Source organism: Miniopterus schreibersii (genome assembly GCF_964146895.1).
Source record: "Miniopterus schreibersii genome assembly, chromosome: 19".
In the NCBI taxonomy this organism is placed as follows: Eukaryota; Metazoa; Chordata; class Mammalia; order Chiroptera; family Miniopteridae; genus Miniopterus; species Miniopterus schreibersii.
The window spans coordinates 15378457-15392056 of NC_138119.1; the positions used below are offsets into that span (position 1 = coordinate 15378457).

A 13600-nucleotide genomic window follows, 5' to 3' on the forward strand; every position below is an offset into this window, starting at 1 on the left:
GATCGCCCCCAATCTGCCCTAGTCCGCGGAAGAGGCGTGGGAGAGTCCCATTAGGATCGCTCCTGCTATTTTGTTACATTATTTAATAGGCTGTCTCTGCAGAGCCAAACGCAGCCTTCCTATGCTTTGCTCTCTCCCGCGTGCTCTCTTAGCCGCTACTCCACCCCCACCCCCAAAACTGTCGGAACTGCAGGAAACGTTAAAAAAAATTTTTTTTTTTTTTAAGGCAGAGAGAGAGAAGAAAATTTGATTGAGATAGTGGTGGATTTTCTCCAACAAGTTTCCCTGCAGCTGTTATCAAAACATGCAAATGAGATTTTCCAACAGGATCTTAAATCTGGAGGAGCTAACGCCGAGGCAAAATAATCTGCCTGTTTGAAGTGACTGCGGGTTTCAGTTTGCCGGTTCTCCCTGTGATACTATTGCAGGGGAATGATAATTAGACCTTTACTTGAAAAATCCAAAGGGGCTCTCTGCTTTCTCTTCGCTCACTCCCTCCCTCTCTCCCTCCCTCTCTCTCTCTCTCTCTCTCTCTCTCTCTCTCTCTCTCTCTCTCTCTCTCTCTCTCTAGCTCAGATGTTGGCAAAGGGGTTTTTCTTAATCAGACTGCTTTTGGGTCCGAGGGAAAGGAGGAAGGAGATTGTGATGGAGAAAGGGGGTCTGTAAATCGTCAGGCACCGCACAAAGGCTTTGCCACGTAATTACAGGCTCCTATTAAGTCGAGATCTGCCCTCCCAGGGGTCTCCAATTTTCTTGTATTCCGCACAAAGCGTCCTCTGCATGCCAGTTTGTGCCTTTTGAAGTGCCAGAGAGCTTCTTGATCCAACTGAGAAGGAAAAGGCGCTGGGCGGCAAGAAGAGGGGGAGCGAGAAGGGAAAGGGGGGAAACCCACCGCCACCACCCTCCTTCGGACTCTCGAAGCCCTACTTTTTTTTTTGTTCCCCTCCTAACGAAAAGTAAAGTGAGAATCCTGCTCTCCAGTACATCTGCAAGACATCACCCTCTCCTCCTGAAACTTTAGTCACTCCTGAGAATCCACAGGAGTGCCGAGAGGGGGAACACGTTTTCTTGAAGATGTTTTAAAGCTGGAACAAGCCTTCTTCTGTTGGTGCTTGAACTCTTGCCTGGGAATAACTTTTTTAACCTTAAAAAAACCCACTTTGATTCTTGTCTCCCACCCCTTCTCTCTCCCGTGTTTGCCTGGCTCCCCCGCCCTGCTGGCCTCCCCTCGCCTCTCTCCCCCTGACTATTATTTTTAGTGTGTGCGTGTGGACGCTTCTGGAGAGGGAGGTGGAAGGAATTTTTTTTTTTTTTTTCCTCCTGACTTGAACGTAGGGTGACTTTTTGACTTTATTTTTTGGTGTGGATTATCTCTTTGGATCGCGCCGGACTTGGCCTCAGGAAAGCAACCGAGGCTGTCAGAGGCTGCGGCGGGAGGACGCTGAGCTCCGCACAAGGGGGTCCCCCCGCCCTCTTTCCACGTTTTTTTGCCTTTCTCTCTCCCTCTCTCCTCTCTCCCCACTCCCCCCGCTCTCTTCCCCACTCGGCTCCTCTCCCCCCTCGCGCCCACAGCGTTTGGTGTTGATTCGAGCGGGAAGAGGGGGGTGGGTGGGATCGGAGGGGGAGACCATGACCTCCAGCTACGGGCACGTTCTGGAGCGGCAGCCGGCGCTGGGCGGCCGCTTGGACAGCCCCGGCAACCTCGACACCCTGCAGGCGAAAAAGAACTTCTCGGTCAGTCACCTGCTAGACCTGGAGGAAGCCGGGGACATGGTGGCGGCGCAGGCGGACGAGAGCGTGGGCGAGGCGGGCCGGAGCCTGCTGGAGTCGCCGGGACTCACCAGCGGCAGCGACACCCCGCAGCAGGACAGTGAGTGAGGGGCGCAGCCCCCCCCCCCCGGGCTGTGTATCCCGGACCAAGGGCGGGGGTCCGGGCTGGGCGGCTGGAGCCCACCCGGGGCCAGGGGGAGAAAGTAGGGGGCGAGGAGAGGCGGTGGCAGTGGCCGGAGGAAGGGCCGGTCACAGACGGGAAGGGCGATGAGAAGAGGGCTCGGCGGAGGGTGTCGCCAGGGTGGACGCTGGAGGGAGACTCCGAGGCCCTGCTGTCGGGGTCAGGGACTCTGCTGCCGCGGGCTGTCGCTGAGGCCGCCTGGGCTGTCCCTCCGTCCGGGGCGGGCACGGCGGCCAGATCTCCCGGCTCGCAGGCGGCAGGGCTGGGAAGGGGTTTTAGAGGGGCGCAAACTCGAGCAGCCCGCCCTGCTTGGGAAGGCAGCGGGTTAAAGACGCTGCGAGCAGAGCCGCGGGGCTTCTCCGGGCGGCGCGGGCCGGTTCGGGGGCAGAAGGGACAGAGGCGGCGAAGGGCGCAGCGCAGGGGGAACGGGACCTGCACGCCTCTGGTGGCGCAGGGCGCGCGGGCTCCGGAGGCCTGGCGTGCGGCGCGGGCTGCGCTGGAGCGCCCGGCCAGCCTCCTGAGCTGCCCTCTGCCCCCTCCACCTGCAAATGGGTTGGAGACCCTGGCAAAGTCAAAGGCCTCAGTGGGGTGAAACCCAGCTCCTGGCCCGCATGATCCCGCACGAGACGCGCAGGGCAAGCGTGGGCTCCAGTGTCCAGCCCGGTGTCACTTTGGAAGAGCTGTCTCTATTGGCACCAAAACCTCCAGAAAACTCCACGCACGGTCTGGCTTCCTCACCCTTCCCGACTGGTAGCGCGCCCTCAGGAACTTTTCCTGGCGTTAACCATGCCTTAACACGGGACTCCAGGTGTATGCCCGCGTCCCTGAGTCTGCACCAGACCTGTCACTCAGCTCATCCCAGGTGACATGGGGCTGGATATTTCCTCCTTGAGGTCTACACGAGCCTAAACTTTACTGGAAGTTTAAAAATGAGGCTGATCTCTTTATGGGTCACTATTTGCCGGCTGCTATTTTGTCTTCAAATTTGGAACTTGTGGAACCAGGCATTCTGTGATTTTCAAAAACATAGCCAATGTCAGATGCTCAGAAAATAGACAAAGTAACCAGACCCAGAAACAGCTAGCGGCAAGGCCTGGGCAAAGTGGTGGTGGGAGCCCCGAGAGGCTAAAGCAGGCCGCAGGAAGCCTGCCCTCGCCCTCTTCCTTGGTCCAGGCCTGGGCTCCCCAATGTGTATTTTAGCCAAAATCAAACTGGGACCTATGTACTTGCAGAGGCAGAGGGCGAAGGGAAGTCTGGCCTGGCCTGTCACTAGGGAAAGATGGCCAACTCTGAGGAATGAACACCCGGTGTCCCCAAGTGTTTGCAAGGGCTAGGCACAGAGGCAGGGGCTTCCTTGTCTCAGGTTTTGGTGCTGGGGGCTGCTCTTGCTGCGTGCACCGGCAGCAGAATTAATTGCCTGTGTAGACACTTTTAGCTCCAAGAAAATGCACTGTGAAATATTCTTTTTAAAGATTCTACTAGGGAAAATTTAAACACACGAAGAGTAGGGAGAGTAATATTCCGCATGTCCATGTGCCTATCGCCCAGCTTCACCGATTGAAGAGTAGGGAGAAGAATATTCCACATGTCCATGTGCCTATCGCCCAGCTTCACCGATTCTGCACATTCCGCCGTTTTCCCCCACAGCTAATGATCAATCGCAACAGTTACCACTATTCCTAGCCTTGGAGGCTGGACCCACAACAGAAAACAGAGCCCTGAAGAAACTGCTGCGTAGAAGAGCAGGGTGGGGCCGGAGAGACCAGCCCCAAGAGCTAGGGGAGGGCTTGATGAGCAGGCCTAAGACCTGTGGCCACAGCGAGCTCAGGGCCCAGGCCAGCAGCAGCGCCCCAGTGCAGTGTGCTACAGGGCTGAAGGGATGCCGGTTATTCCCCTGGTTTGGTTCCCAGCAGATGCCACAAGAAGGGAGCTCGGATTCCTGGTGGCCTTCTAGTGGTTACAGAGCAAGGCTGGGCCAAGGAAGCTGGCTGGGAAGCACTCCCACACCCAGGTGGAGGCAGCCCTCAAGGTGGCAGAAAGTGACCCAGGAACAGCTCCTGAGACCCAGGCCTGGCGCTGCTCAGGCTTCGCTGCTGTGCACATGGCATCTGCCAGGGGCATGAGGACATGCAAAAGGCAGAGGGCTTAATTAGGGACAGTGTGTCGTGAGGGAAAGCGATGAGAACAGCAACCTGCCCACTTGATAACTGAGCACACCTCAGAGTTTCAAGGAGTAACCAGGCTTAGTGGGGAGTGGACCCCAAAAAGAAATGGAAGTTCGGAGGCCAGCCAGGGAGAGGACGTTGAGGAAGGATGGTCGACAGTTACAGAAGGAGGTTGCAGAAAGCAGAGCGATGTGATTGGGACAAAATGACCGTCACCTGGGGCTGGGAAAGTAGCTGAGAAAACACACGCACATCACATGTGACAGGCCTGGTTTCCCAGAGATGGCGAGGGGCCTGTTCTAACGAGTAGTTGTTGCTTTTAGAAATAACGTTCCCTGGTCCCCCTTTCCCATCTCTGGAGAATTGGAGGGTCTGGTAAGTTGGGCAATAGCAAGTGTCCAAGAGGACCCTTGCCCTGGGCTCTCGGGCCTCCATCAGGAGTTGCCCAGGAAATTGTGGTAGGCTACCTGGCAGCCAGCACCGGCTGGGCTCCAGTCCGCTGGAGACGGTGAATCAGAGACGAGAGAAGTCTCTAGGCAGAGGACTAGAGCTGGGCTTTGAGCGCGTGGGCTTTGAGTGCGCCAGGAGCAGAGGCCTCACGGAGTCAGGCGCGCCTTGCAGCCTGCTGGGGGTCTACTCCAGAGTGGGAACCAAAGATAATCTCCGGAGAAATGGGGAACCTCTGAGGCACCTTTTACTCTTCCAGCTGTGTGGAAACAGCTCCTTCCAAAATTTTCTTTGGGGCTGAAATTAGTAAAACAGACTCCATTTACACTTGCAATTTCAGATCATTAATACTGCAAATTTTCTAATTACTACCTGGGCCAACCTTGGCAAAGAGGAACTAAGTATCCTGTCCAAAGTGAGGTCTTCCGCTGATCTTCCGCACCCCCACTCCCTGAAAGTCTGTTTCCAGGTTGGTTGAGATTCTCTCCACTTGCCTCTCTGTAAAACGACTTTTCTCCACTACCGATTCTCCCAGCCCGTAAATTTCTCAGACTTCTAGGTTCAAATACCTTAAGGGTTTAAAGAAACGGTTCTTTAACACTGTTAGGAATGCAGTGGCTAGTGGAGGAGTGTGGAGTGTGAAGGGGGGGTGGTGTTAGATCGGGGGCAGTCACGGAAAGGAAAGAGGAACAGGTCATAAAACAGGCAGACCTACTCCTAGGAGGACGGTGCATCCCGCTGTCATTTCTTAATCTGAACTTCTGCAAACTCTTTAAAAGAAAAAAAAAAAAAAAAGCCTGCCTTCCACGTTCCCAGCCTCTAAATTAGTGAAACCAGATTGTCCTAATAAGACCTTTTGTTGGAAACACATGTAGTCATAAAAAGGTAGACGGAAAGTCAATTAGACACGCGCGCGCACACGTACACACTCACAGGCCGGCGCTAAGTGTGCGCGGGGCCCAGCTGGGGCCCGGCCGGGGCGGATGCAAATGCAGCACAGAGGCCCGGGAAATTGATTTGTCACAAAGGAGAGGTGTAAACGCGGTGCAGAGGAATCGCCCGCCCAACCCCCACCGCCACCCGCCACACACCCAGGGGGCCCCCCTCCGCCAACTATATTTGTCTCGAGATAAACGCCCAGGGGAGCGGGAACCTTCTCCAGGCGCTCCCTAGTCGGAATTCGCACCAGAGTATCAGTTTCCCTGGAGTCTCCGCGTTTGCGACGCCTACGGCGCCAGAAATTTTCTTAGGGGGCACCACCCTGGGGCCCTAGAGCGGGTGTGGCACTCTGAATTTGGGCTTTCATTATCTCGGCTCAAGGGGGAGTCAAGAAAATACATCGTTTTAAGGGTAGCTTGGGAAAAAAATTCTCTTTAGAGGAGGTAGTGAAATCCAGGATGGTGATGGTGGGGTGTCACTGAGTCCCCAAAGTCCAAAGTCAAGTTCAGAAAAGAGGTGGTGAATCCTGTTTATCTTACATGCAAGGGCAGGGGCTGGATGGCCTCTGTCTCTTAATTAATTTTGGAAAACTGACAGTCTGGTGACTCCCACCGCTTTGGAGCCAAGGACCGCGTGGAGCTTGCAGCGTCGGGAAGGTGGGCCTGTAAAGTCCGAGGCCCCGGGCTGCCAAGACACCCTGCTCCAGATCCCCCGACTCTAAGAGACAGTCACTGTCTCCACGTTCGTTTCTCCGCTGAGGGCCTTCCCAAGCCTCTGGAGCGCCTGTCCCGCAGTTCAGGCGTCGCGAAGCCGGCGCTCTGGCCGAGCGACCTCGGCCTTCCCCCGCGCGCTCAGGTCAGAGCGCAGCGGCGTCGGGCGGGCAGCCGCGGGTCACACGGGTCCCTGCCGTTTCTTCATCTTCCCAGGGCCTCACTTTAGATTTTACAACCCGAGTAGATAAATCATCTCCAAACCAACAACATGTCACGCGCCCACTCCACCCCACCCCGCGTGAAAAATCCCCAACAACTTCAGAAACTTATCTTCCTACCCCACTGGCTCAGATCTGAGTTCTGAACGCCGTTCGCCGGCAGCCGCCTCCGGGATGCTTTTTCACATTTAAATGGCATCAGTAGGTTTTCAACCAGGAGGATCCCTAGACCAGTTTGATTCATACTTTAAAAGACATTGTTTCTTTTACAATTCCTCCCCTCCTTCAGCAGGGCACCCCACCAAAGCAGACCCCCAGCTCCCGGAAAACCTTCTCCATCGAAGAGGCGCGCGGGGCCCGAGGGTACCGCGAGGCTGCCAGTCGGCTTGCGCGCCGCGACCCCCGCCGGCCTATGCTGCCGGCGGAACGGTTCGCAGAATACAAACTCCCTTTTACCCTTTCAGAGGGATGGAGTCAGCAGAAGCCTTAGGAGGTACAACTTTTAGAAATCGGGGCAGTCTGTTCGTAGAGGAGATAAGGTTTGCGTTTTGCCTATTTTTTTGAAGGGAGAAGAGTGTTTGGGGAAAGAATCTCCCGGGAAGAAAAAGTGAAACGGGGGCTCAGCATCCTCCAAGGCATTCGTAAATTCAACCAACAGGATCCTCGGAGTATTCCGCCGAGCTAGAGATTAGGCATTTATAGGAACTATTTGATAAGGGGACAACTCCTTGAGGCCTCTTGGTGTCCAAATATTTACCTGTGGCGCACGCCGGCCTTCGTTGCAATCACTGGGCGCTCTCTGCGCTCTTGGTTGCGAATTCCGCGTTTTAATTTGATGCGGGGGCCCAGTACCACTCCCATCGTGTAGGTGTCATTTAGCTACCTTTTCAACAATACTAAAAGGATGCATTTGTCAACAACATTATTATTTGTCCTCAAGAATTTGGATTCTTGCAAAATCGAATAGTTCGGAGAGCAAGCTAACAACACTCAATTAAAAACCAAGTCTCAAACAGCAATAGTATCAACAAAGGGCTACGGCGTCCCTTTCTCTACACATGCTGTTTCTTATTAAATCAATCAATACGGAGACACATCGAGGAGACATCTGAGGAGGGACAGTCATCGGTGTTCAGTGTTCGGGGTCAGCGGTTTGTTTTCCATGTGTAGAAGTTTTTGAGTAAGAAGTCTCCACAGTGGTCTTAATCTTAGTCATTTCTTGGTGTCATTTGTCTAATCTAGTGAGGCAGCCCCGAGGAGGTAGTCTTACAGAGAATTATGGGCTATCGATTTTAAGTTTAAGGCTTAAAAAATCACTACGTTTCACTCGTCCTGGAACCACTTTTCTTGATGAAAAAAATACCTGGGAAGCTGATTACAGGGGTGGTGGCCACTCCATGGGGACAGGAGGGGAACCATGGCACAAAGGGTGGTCAGCGAGGGAAATTTTATGTAAGAAAATAAAGAAAACATGTCAGAACAAATCAATCACACACACATGTGACTTCTCAGAAGAGTCTGAGGACACCCGGACTCTGAAGGATTCTGTCATTCCCGAAGTTCTCACGTATAGGACATATAGGAATAGGGGTCTGAGTTATGCCCAGAATGCAGCCCTGGGTATAGGGTGTCCCAGCCCCTGTGCTACACCAAGTAGTGAGGGAGCTGTAATTCCTAAGAACTTTGGGGCTTATCTTTACCATCAGTGATTTCCCCAGACAAAGCTCCAAACGGGAAGTAGATTTGAAAAATGTGTATTCATTTGAATCCCCAAGATCCGAGCTATGAGAAAGGACAAGGACAGGTCCTCTGGTTCCTATTTTGTCTGCTTCCATGGAGTTATTTGCAAGGGATTGGAAATTTTCTTAAGGGCTGGCAGCACCGGGAGACTACACAGAAACTCCCAGGCAGGAATAGAGATCTCTGGGGCCTGAACAGCGGGCCTTTTCGAATCTCACCATTTTGGGGAGTGGGATAGGGGAAGGAAGTAAAATAGGGCAAGGGGAAATTAATTCAGTAATTTAGTGAATTTAACTTTTAAAACAGAGCCCACAGTATCTTAGATTTTAATTATCTCCATGTCGGAAGGGAAAAGATGCAAGCATCCCTAGCCCACCTCTGCCCTTGGCCCTTGGCTTCCCAGTTCCAAGGGCACTGGGGCACAGCTCTCTGTGGGTGGGATGTACCCCGAACCTGGCCAGGCACGCCTCTTCTTGCCTTCTCCTGCCTACAGGGGGCGCATTCCTCCCAGGCCGGGCTGGGATGATCCTGCCTTCAAAAACCCTTGGATTCCCCCAGGAAGGAGAATGAGAGGCATGCTGGAAGACCACACTCTACACAAGTAGCAAAAGATGGGAAATATCAATATTGTGCAGACACTCCAGCATAAATAGACGCTACAGAGACGTGGAGATAGCTGGTAGGCGTTCTGCCTTCCTCTTTGAAATGAGGGTGGTCAGGATTCCAGGGTGAGCTGGAAGGGGCAGGAGGGGAGTGGCAACAGACCACCCTTGTTCAGTGGGTGCTAGGGCTGGTGCCTGGGTTCCATGGGGAAGGAGAGGGCTTGTCGCTGAGGAGGTAGGTAGACATTTCTGCACATGAACTCCCAGTGTTTGAAGAAAGTGGGCAGATTTGAGAAATGGAGAGCTGGCAGTATTAGTGAGATGCTGCCCAACTTCCACTGAAGCTCTCACAGCACCAGGAGTCTCAGATGAGGCAGAACACCAGCCCCCTAGAGATGATCCTTGGGATTAGGGTAACCCTCTTTCCCTCAAAGGAAGAAAAATAGGCTGTGCCAAGTTGGGCACCCAAAGCCACTTGCAAACTCCAAATCTGACTCCTGGCCTCCACTGATCCTCCCTTTTGGGGAAAGAGTTTCAAAAGTCCCAAAGGTCATATGGGGGTAAATTCTTAATCCCTGTCTGTAAATCTTGAAATGTTCTACTTCTCTTCTTCCCACTCCTTGACACTGGAGGTCAGCGAAACAAGGCATCCCTGGGAGCAGCAAAGTGGCCAAATGAAAATTCTGTCTTCTTAGTGTAGGTGGTGGTTACTACAGACCTTCCGAGATAATCTGAGTTTGGTGCTCACTAGAAACAGAAGCGGGAGGCCAGGATGGTAAAGGAAATTGCCTTCCCACAAACATTTGTCTGGGAGTAAAAACATTCACCCCCGTCACTTAATTTCTCATCATTAGTCATGTCATTATATTTTAAAGGACCTCACAGTGCTGGAAGGTGGTATAGTTATAAATAAGCATAAAAACAGACCGGCACTCTCCCAGTACTCTAAATATATATGGGGAGGCCAAATCTTTTCAAAGGGGATTCAGATATACAACTTCAAGGCTAAGGGGCCCAAGTCAATCAAAATTGAAGCCAGGATATGCTAACTTTAATCAGCTTGCTATGGGCAAAGGGAAAGGGCTAGCCAGCACTTCAGATATGCAGAGAGAACCACATTTTCTCAAGTTTCCATTGTATTTACCCACATAAATTCATGCTAGTCTGCAAAGAGCTTGGTAGAACTGGCTTGGGCCTGGCAGGTGGTAGGGGACTCAATGTCCTAGCCTCCTGTTCTTGTCTCCTGTCCCCTTCTTTTTTGCATTCTCTGTGCCCCAAATGGCTGTCCAAGGCCTCTGTGTTGCAGAGAAATTGGTGCCTGGAGGCCGCAGAAGTCCCGTAAATACTGTTTTGCAGAGTCCTCAGGAAAGGAGAAGGCTGTTGAGCTCAATGACATGTCATGTACCAGGTCTTTTCACATACTTTTCCTCTCTGATAATTCATTTTATAATAGCCTAGTTAGCGACTTCTTGGGAATTGAATTGAGGTCTGGGGACCCGGTTGCCGTTCTATTTGTTTTCCAGGTAACTCATAAATATATGAAGTGGAAAGTTCCAAAGGAAATAGGTGTTGAATCAAAACCTTTATACCTGGGCGTTGACACATATCACCATTAATCCACACTGGGAGGGGGCTTTAAATAACTATGTACATTGTGACTTTTCTTTCCATTTTTACCAGTGCTCTTTCCCTAAATCCTGGTCTGAATTACAGCAGTCACATACTGCTGGGACAGCAGCCAACCTTTTGTCTGTGTCAGTACGTGCTCAGCTAGGGACAGAACAAGCTCCTATCTTCAGTGGACCCCCTTTCCAATCTAGCCTGAGTTCTAGGCCCCCTCCCCTTTCCACTTCATACCCTTTGCCTCGGAGATCTCCGCAGGGCCGCCCATGTCGATAACCATCTCTATGTTGACGACTCCCAGGTTATAGCTTCAAGGTCCCCTTAGAATTGCAGATTCATATACGCAGCTACCTACCTATGCAACATTTCCATTTGAACATTGTAAAAGTGCTTTGACCTCAAAAACAAGAAAACACGCCACTAAATGAGCTCCCTTTCCCCAACCTGACCCACTTACAGCTTTCCCTGTCTTCCTGCACCACCCCATGTGGGCGTAAAACTCAGAATTTCATCCTTGGCCTCGGCCCTTTTTGCCTCTGTCCAATCCATCCCCCGATCCCAAGTTTATTTTCTGAAATCACTTGAATCCATCTCCTTTCTAAACCTCCACGATATCTCACCTGCACTGCTGTACCAGCCTCCTCACTAGCTGGGTCTCCCTGCATCCATGCTCTCCCTCCTCTGCGTGAAGGTAGTGAACAGAGAGGATATTAGGGCCTCAAAGAGTATTTGCTGAATGAATGAATGAAGAATGCCGGCATGTTCTTTTACAAACACACTTTTAAAAATCCATTGCTCTCCCCTTCTTTAGAACTCACAATTGCTTTTCATTCTTTCCTACAACAAGACCAAATTATTAGTCCTGTTCTTTTGTTTTTTTTAAATCACCTTTTATTGTCTATGTTTCCATCCCTGCCCCAGTAACCTGCCTGTTCACACACACGTGCGAGATCCAGCTCTTTCCCTATTTGCCCTCGTATGCTCCTGAGGCTCCAGTCTCCTCTCTGCTTCTCTGACTTCTGATCTGAAATGTCCTTGCTCCCTGCCCCTTCTGCAAACTTATCCATGAGACCTGTTCCTAATGCACTCCCTCACCTGCTTCATCCCAGACCACGCAAATCCCTTTCTCAGTGCTTTCTGTAGAAATATCCCCCATGTCGACAGGTACTGCTCAATTGTTTTCTAAATATCTATGGTTATTCATTTATCTTGAGAATTTCTTAAGATTAGAGACTTTTATTGGGGCAGGGGGATGCGTATTTATAGTGTGTATAGCACAGCTGCAGTAAGCAAATAAACAGAATTTTTTGGTATCGTCTGGTTGTGCTGTTTTTGCAATTTCCAGCTGCAAGTAATTTTTTGAATATTAGAGTAATACCAAAGTGCAATACTGTTCATTTTAGGAATTGTATTATTTTACATTTTAAAGTTTAAATATGGAAGTTATGACATCTATATCTCAACTGTGGTAGACACAGTTAATAGTTTGGTGCTAAAATGTTTTCTTTTGAATTTTACTAATTTTTGTATTAACATTCTCAATTCCTGATTTTTCTTTAATCATTGGGGGGAATTTTTAATCCCATTTTCAAAGTTTGTGTTTCCCCCAAACTTATTATTAAGAAAATATTCAAATGTGTAACGACATGTTTTTCTCTGTTCCTGGTAGAATGGTGATCAGGTAGGACAGTGACAGATTCCAGGATGCAGAAGTATGTTTTCACGGAGGAAGGAGCACTTATAAAAATCAAAGGCAATGCATTTATCCAGATACGAAAATCTGTAGTGGCCCAGCCCTTAGGTAACACGATAATTATGGAGAAAATATAATTTGTTATTAGTTGAGGTTAAAACATCTGCTTGATGAATGCAAATATTTTCTTTAGGGAAAAGTATTAACAAGTGGTATGAAATCATGTAGAAAGAAAATTTAAATGATGAATTAGATGTATCATAATAATTCATCTTTCTCCTTCTCATGAGAAAGGGGAAGCAGAGAGGGTAATCAGCATTTTTGAGGATTAAAAACCACACTTGCCCAATCAAAGTTCCTGCCGGTCCCCACACCGCCTGTCTCTAAGGGAAGCAAGAACCACCCAGCGAGCTGTTTGCTTATACCCAGATGTGCCGCTCAGTGCTCTAATCCCCAAGTTCGAGGAAAGACCACGGGGCGAATCCTCAACACATTTTAGAAATAAAACGTAATTTAGTTCATTAATCACGAAAACTGAAATCCGCAGTGCTGCTACACACATTTCAAAGGCTGACTCCCTCTGACAAGAGAAAGACAATAATCTCGCTGCGCCTTTGACTGCCCCGTCTGTTCTCAGCGCCTCTCGGGGAAGGAGGTTTTCCCGGGTGTGGTCATTTTAACTCAGAATATATGGAGCGCTATTTACATTTATATCTTCTTTTCTGTTTTCTCCACTCCAACATTCTTCTTTCCCAGGGTGGTGAGAGCATCTGTTGTCTGCAATGTTTCAGGGCTGTTGTTTGTTTTGTTTTGTTTTTTTGGTTTGGAGATTCAGGGCTACCTTGAACAGCCAGGAATTTCCAGCAGTGTTTGGGTAGGCCTTAAGTACAATCATTTTAGCTGAATTAATACACTCACTGCTGGTTTCTTTAATTCTTTTCCCTGATTTTTTTTTTTTTTTTGGCATAAATTGATGCATTACTTTGTCTTAAAGGATTAATAATAATAGTATGAATGGCAATGTGAGATTAAATATGAAATTGCTTCACAAACTCTAAGAACACCTACCGACGCTATTATGTTTTAAAAGGCCAATTTTAAGAAGCCAGTAGGGATGGCATGATTATTTTCACTTGGCAGATAAGAATACTGTGGCTTGGAGGATTTTATAGAGCTTACCGTTAGGTGACTTTAGTCTTTCTCTCCTGATCCCACTTTAACTTTTTTTATTGTATCCCACTGTCTTTGCTGTCAGCCCAGTTCTTTTAAATGTTAGAGTCCAGTGAAACAATATGGAGTTGAGAAGAGGGAGACCAGCCTGCTGCTTCACAACACATGGCCGTGCTACACAATCTCTTTTAAAGCCTCTAGCTCGTATCCTTGGTTATAAGTGGGCATGTCACTGCTCTGTCTAGCTTCCTCATGGGAATGGAGGAGACCACAAAGATAGTGCATCTGTAGAAATATCTGAGAAATAAAGGACTGAATTTGTGTACGTTTTTCTACCAT

General features: G+C 49.9%; 1 protein-coding gene across 2 annotated transcripts in view; it reads left to right on the forward strand.

Moving 5' to 3' along the window:
* Positions 1-588: 588 nt before the first annotated feature.
* The window catches only part of PRRX1 (paired related homeobox 1), a 66854-nt gene continuing 53842 nt past the window's right edge, over positions 589-13600 (forward strand). Inside the window, exon 1 of one of the 2 annotated variants that reach the window (XM_081121731.1) lies at positions 589-1870. In XM_081121731.1, coding sequence (XP_080977857.1) covers positions 1630-1870 — 241 coding nt within the window. In that variant the 5' untranslated portion in view covers positions 589-1629. The remainder of the gene's footprint in view (positions 1871-13600) is intronic. The other variant, XM_081121730.1, reaches the window with a different exon arrangement.